This window comes from Corvus kubaryi, unplaced genomic scaffold (assembly GCF_017639235.1).
Source record: "Corvus kubaryi isolate FWS band 111438036 unplaced genomic scaffold, C.kubaryi_AGA036_p1.0 37249, whole genome shotgun sequence".
NCBI lineage: Eukaryota > Metazoa > Chordata > Aves > Passeriformes > Corvidae > Corvus > Corvus kubaryi.
The window spans coordinates 1,274,420-1,281,478 of NW_024581072.1; the positions used below are offsets into that span (position 1 = coordinate 1,274,420).

General features: G+C 37.6%; 1 protein-coding gene across 1 annotated transcript in view; it reads right to left on the reverse strand.

Annotated features, from left to right (window-relative positions):
* Positions 1 to 959: 959 nt before the first annotated feature.
* Positions 960 to 7,059, reverse strand: part of CHSY3 (chondroitin sulfate synthase 3) — a 140,581-nt gene continuing 134,481 nt past the window's right edge. The window contains exon 3 of the mRNA XM_042023406.1: positions 960 to 5,283. Coding sequence (XP_041879340.1) covers positions 3,718 to 5,283 — 1,566 coding nt within the window. The 3' untranslated portion in view covers positions 960 to 3,717. The remainder of the gene's footprint in view (positions 5,284 to 7,059) is intronic.

The following is a 7,059-nucleotide window of genomic DNA, read 5'->3' on the forward strand; positions in this document are numbered from 1 at the left end:
TTTAGAAGAAGTGGTTTTTAGCTCATGCTGCCTGCAACTCTCCACAGGTACTGAGGATGTGCGCTACACTCCTATGAGTCATTTTAGCAGTACTGTAATTTTTTGCAAGAGGCACTGTCAAGTACACAGTAGAGCAAAGGCTCCAGAAGGCACTTTTGTGCACAACTGGTTTTTCGTGAGTGCAGAAGGTGCCACTCCATGTACTGCTTTTTGGGAAGACCATATGGCACCTTTTTTCCCCACATGTCCCATGATATGGTAGGACCCAAGCACACAATGCAGCACCACAAGCCCCACAAAGTGGAAGGACTGATGGTTTTGCACCTTCCTTCAATGCCCCTTGAGAGCAAACAGGGAAGAGGTGTGGGACCAGGCTCTCTTTTCCCCTGGGGACAGGCAGAAACATGATCTGCACAAGACAACCTGCCACCCGACTCAATGAATCCTCAGTTTGGTGTCCTCCTTTCATTTCTCCCAAGCCCTGATTAAAATGGCCCTTTTGCTTCTCAAGAGCAGCTGGTGGCAGCAAGCACAGCTCTTCTCCTGCACTGGCTTGAGCTGCCAGTTCATAGCTCCAAGGAAAGGCACCAGGAGCACTGGTGGCAGCACAGGGATGACTTGGGCACAAGATGCCTACTCCCGTGGCTGAGTCTCACACCTCCCCCTGGCCCTCTGCCTTTCTTCAGCTTAAGAACCAGTACCTTGATGCAGAGTATCCTCATCAAGTCTTGGAAAACCTGATGTTTTTTGTTCACCCAGGAGATGCAAATGCTCTGTTAAATTAAGTACTGTGAATGGGAAAACATGCCATGATGTGATGGTTTGGGCATTTCTGAGGTTTCTGAGTACTGAATTTTTTTTTTTTTAAGACTGGCAGTGTCTGAAAAGCCAAAGTGTAAGCAGTTCACCACCCACTTCCCAGCAATGAAACCAGGAAAACTATTCCCAGGGGAAGGAGGTTTGGGGAAAAATTGGTTGATATGTTCTATTGTGAATTCACTTGTCACGCATTTACAAAGGGACATTATATACATAGAAATTTCATTTTACAATCAAGATTATGATTCAGACTAGACAAAAGCAAACAATTGATTAACACAGATATTCCCATCTTAATCTATGCATACATAACATTACTCTAACACTTTTGTGCTTTTTTTTTTCTTTTAATATGATCTCCTTAGAAGGCATATTATTCCTTAGACAAACTAACACAAGTTCTCAAGTTATCTCAGGATAGTTATTTCAAAAGACAATGCAACATTTCATAATAAACATTTATAATCAGGTTTTTAACAAAGTAATTCATCATATAAACAAATGAATCAGTCAAGACACTAAATAAATATTTGTACTGGTAAATACTAGCATTTTGCTTATATAATGTAGGACCTGATCCTGCAAGCCCTCTGTATACATCTTTATCCCCACTGAATGATTGGTTTCATTGCTTGTTCTAATCTACTATTTTACTTTGAGCTGAGCAAATACTTTCTGGCCACTAAGTTAAGCAATTGAAATAAGTACTGGAATACATCCCAGCAGACAATGATTTCCTTAGATGTCTTTGCAAGTCATTAGGTTTTTTCTTGTTTGTGAAATCAGCACAAACATTTATCAACAGGCAATTGGTTTTTGATATTTACAATCTGAGTTGCATTGGTTAATTGAGATTGATCAAATAAATCATATGTTCCTTGTTCTTGGCTTTTTTAATGAACAAAGTGTGACTTTTGCACTCAAGTTGAAGAAAAATTTCCAGGAATTATTTTGTAAGTGATACTGAATTTTTCTTTCATCAGACATTTGAGCTAACAAGACTAGGCTAGGAAGGCAAGAGCCTCCAGGAGAATAACAAGCCCAGAGCTCTGCTTGAGGAGGGCTGGTATGAACATGAATTACACTCACTGTTGTCATCTACCACAATCACTACCTTCTCCAAGGCAACGGAATAGCCTTTTTTAAAGCACACAACAAACTAGGGTCAGCCCTTTAATACTGAGTTTACTCAATCCTTGTCAGGGTTGCCTTTTTCCTTGCATGGTAAGTCTAGAACAGAGAACCACAGATAACAGATGTTAAATGACCTACACACCCTTTTCATGCCTTAGGAAATTATCTGGATATCCTCACACAAACAGATGTGCCAGGAATTCCAATCTCTTCTTGTTTTGGGTTTGTTTTTTTGTTGTTTTTTTTTTAAGGAAACACAGAAGCAGTCAGTTACAGCTGAAAACCTTAAAGCTTTTTCTTGCCCAGCTATGTTTGAAATACAGTTTGAAATCAAGGGTACTGAGGTTATTAGAGGTACCCACTGTAATAATTTAAGTTTAGCTGAATTCTGATGGTTTCCTGAATATCTCTAAGCTCTTACCACAGTATAACATGAAATGTTCCAAGCATGTGGCAAAAATAACAAAGATTGTAACAAATCACTGTCTGAACTGAAAAGCGGAACATACTTTGAAATTACTCTCTCTATATATCTATATATATAGGGATATACACACACGCACACACACACACAGACACACATATATCCCTATATAAACATGTCTCTAAAATACAGAAATTTATTTTATTATTTCTCCTGTTGGTATTACTTTAAATACTTCATGAATCCACAATATAACAACTTCAGGCTGTTTGGAGAGACAAATCTGAACACAGTCTTACAACCTCCACTAATATAAATATATTGGCAAGGAACTTGACCAGCAATAGTAAATTTTGAAACTTAAATAATTATTCTACAGTTACTTTAATTTTAACAACAAGTTGCTACTGAGTATCAATATTCATGGAAAATGTAAAAAAAAAAAAAATAGAGCTTTAACTTTTAACACTGAAGTGCAGCCTTATGAAAGGAATGTAAAAGAAAATTATGTATTAGAGACTCATTCTAAAAAGAGAAACAGCAACTTATACTATGTGTTTCAAAATAAGAATACTGTATGCTTGCACTTTATCATAAATGACCATGTTGAGTCATAGTTTCTTCTTGCCTGCAAATGAAGGATGTTGGCTCAAAAATCTTCAAAGTGTACACGAGCATTTGACTACATCCTGTTTGTTGTGAAAATAAAGTTCATTTACACTTCGACTGAATAACAATGAGGAGTTTGTTTTAATAATAAGACATTTAAGGACCTTGGTAGCCAGTACCAGTTGTATTTGCAAGTAGCTCCTCAGCTTTACTCTTTTCTTTTAAAAAATAAAAGTACAATTATAGTTATTCATTTACTTTAAAAATTCTAAAGATGAAGAAAAGTAGCGTTTATACATATAAGTCCTCATATAAATTATAAAACTCAAGTTTATCTTAGAGAGTTCCATCCCCAGAAGAAGCATAAAGCACTTTTGTGGTACCTTCACCAGTAAATATTTGTATCACATCAAATCTGAGAAATGAAACAAAGATGATACTGAATTCAAAAGCTGAAAAACAATGTTCTTCTGACACAGTCTCGTGTGATGGATATGCTCCATGGACTTGTATGATTTCCATAACTAGACTGAATTTCAAATAAAGGAAATATGAAGGAATTCACCTCACCAGTTCAGTAGGTATAAGAAACATCAGTGAACAGCAGGGTCATCCTGTTTGAGGTCAAAAGTCTTTGGAAGACTACAAGGAGGGAGTTTAAAACTATGACAGCAAAATCAAATAATAGCAATGAGGTAAACTCCCCAAAAAAGGCCAAATAGGCTAAGCTGTCAGGAGAGAGTCCAGTTGTACCTGACACCCAAATGTTTCTGTAGCCAGAGTCCAGCGAGCTGCATGGCAGAGGCAAATGTACTTGCTTTGGACCCTAAACACATTTTATATTGTTTCGGATCTAAATTTGGGTCACACTGAACAGGATGAAAAATATGGACAACTCCTACTTCCTGACTTCTGAAAGCCTTCAAGCCAGATGTTATCACTTTAGTAAAGAGGTCTACATCCTCAAGTCCCCAGCCTTGAATCGAGGTATCAAATCCACCAGCAGTAAGTAGATCACTTTTGTAAATACAGGTAATTCCAAATCCATACTCCCTCCAAAATCCAGTTCTTTTTGTGAAAACAAAACTACTGTCAGCTGGAGGATGGCCTCCATATATTACTTTTGGATCATACTGGCTGAAGATGATAGGGTAGTAAACCTGTTCTCCCTGAATAGTGTTATCTCTGCATCGCTGGAGGAAGTCTGATGTGAATACTAGATCAACATCACAGAACAGCAGCAAAGTGTCATTGTCAAACTGAGACGAGGCCATCTCAAGACCTAAACCTCTAGAAAACTTTCCTGACATTGGAATCAGGGTCATATCTGCCTTGGGATACTTAATGCTGTATTCTTTCAATAGCTCTATGTGTTTGCTAGAGTCTTGGCCTGACTCAGAACTGAAGAGAATTATTGCCAATTTTACATTCTGTCTGGGAATCAGACAAGTCTTCTCAAAGTTATCCATAAATCTTGAGAAAGTATCAAATCTTCCTGTGATAGGGACAAGAATATGTATTTTCTTGTCACTGTGTTCCCCAATGTCTTTGGTGCCTTGGAATGATGAGGCAAAAATCTTTAAAGAGTTTGAAAGGAAAGAGAAAGATTGAGTGTCAGTGTTGGTGTCCTCCAGCAAGCTTTTTACATCCAGCTCCTCTGCTTCTTTGAAGAAAGGTTTGCTAAACAATTGCTGAAGGTAAGCATGGCGTCTCACTGGAACTGTAACTTTCCTTCCTTTGTGCCTTTTGTACAAAAGCAGTAAATCCAGGATGTACTCCACTCCATGCAGAGGGTCTACCCTGCGGTAGCCATACTGTATTTCCTTGAAATCAATGAGCCTTCCTCTAGATCTGGAGTTCTCATTTATCATTTCCATGACTTGCATTACCGTATCATCCAGTGCAGCCCGCAGGACACTGCTCAGGCTCTGCCGGGGTGGTTGGTTCTCCACCATTGAGTAAAGAAACTTTCCTGTCAGGAACTCCCACTCAATTACTTCATCCCTTTCACGTGGCTGGAAATTATTGAAAGATGGCATCACTCCCAGTTGCTGATCTTCCTTATTTACTTCAGTGTTACTGAGCTTGCTCATTAGGACACTTTCTCGATGGAGCTGGATGGTCCGATGGCGCAGTTCGGAAATTTTGCGACTCAGTATGTAATTGTGCAGCCTGTATTGGTAGGCTGGTCTTTTGTTCGGATGAAGTGTTATGGCTGTGTGAATCTTGCTGTTGTGAAGATCTTGAATGTAACCCTTGCGGTTGTGTTCATAGTTTTCGTGGAACAACTGCTGCATCTAGAAAGAGAGAGAGAGGGGTGTAGGGGGAAAGAGACATTAAGTTGAAGTGCTGCTACCCAAAAAAGGACTCACTGGCATCATTACCAATCCTTACAGATCAGGGTTATTTTTAGGCATAAAACTTTAAAGCATTCAGTAGAAAATATTTACATTGTTTTCGTCTGAGTTTCAGTAGTGTTCACTGTGAGCAAATACTGTCCTCTGTCTAAACAGAAGAGCAGGTATCTTGGGTTGATCTTTACTTTGTCCAACTGCAGAACTAAAGGAAATGCTTAGGCATAAGTCTGTGGGTAATATTTCTGACTTCATATGTACTATGCATGAACCACTGACTTCACCAAAATCTAAACCCTAATTAGCACAGATCCTTAATGAAAGGATCTGTTAGCAACATTCACAATTTTTTAAAGAGCACCCTGGATTTGTGTCTATGGAGCACAAAGCTGATGGTACTGATACATGCAAATAGTGCTGCTTAACATTCAAAAACTGAATAGCCTTAGCAAACTTTATTTTTCATGTTGACAAGAGAATCCAATAACTGAAATAAAACCATTGGAATATATGTTTTGTCAGGTACACATACAAGAGAGTATGTCAATTAAGCTATTGATTGTGATAGTGGTTTCCAATTTCTTTATGTAGTAAGAAAAGACATTCTACTTCTGTCAAATTAGTAATTGTGATATAGTGAAGAGATGCATTTTATGGCTGACAGGTCTAGGATATAAAATACCTGGCCTTTATACTTTCTGTGCTGACAACTAAACTACAAGCAAATCATAAAACTATCTCTGACTCAGTTTCCTCCCTAGAAGACAACTTAGCTCATTATTAATGTGATGAGTATTTATTCTTAAATGGGAAATTATATGGAGTAGTAAAATATTAACATCATAAATATATTCAAAATCCACTGCTCTTTGCTAAGCTAACACCTACTAACTCCAGAGATACAGAATTATTTCCCATGACTAGCAGATAAAGGAGAAAAGGCTGGGGTTTTTTATCTGCAAACAGACTGGTCTGTAATTAATACATAAGGAAAATGTGTGAATTAGATAGAAAATGTTGTTCAAAAATGTGCTGTAAGCTTGAGCTGTAATCAGATTCTGAGATGGGTATTGAAGTTTGTCTTTTATACACTGAAGAAATCAAGAGAGGTAAGTTCTGATTGCACAGTATCTCAGACTCAAAAACATTTAGCTCATTTTACTTCAATTCTTTCAAGAACAGAAGTTTTGTTAATGGAAGTAATATTAAGAATAGGGCAATAAATGTAAAATAACACCTAACAAGGCTAAGAATCATGAAAGCTATTTAAAATTCATTAACACGTACAAGACATAACCATTGTCACATTTAGAAAAGCAGAACTTTAATACAAAACTTCTAGAGTACCCCTCCATCTCATTCAGACACCAAATGCCTCTGGCTTGAGCAAACACAGTTGCTAGTATTACTCAGATTAAAATTTTTGAGGCTAGTCATGTAACACCTAGAAAAGCAACAGCCACATTCTGAGAAATACCCTCAGCTATGTTAAATTTACCTCTAATAAAACAGGTACCTCTGTTAAATTAAAGTGAAAATGAATGTTGAAAAACATATGAAGTTAAAACATTACTCAAATACCCCTTATTCACAGAATTCCTATCTAAATCTGTCCAAGAACATTTATTCTGTCTTGGAATGCGGGTATTTTGCTTGTTACATGAGATGAGATGAGATGAGATGAGATGAGATGAGATGAGATGAGATGAGATGAGATGA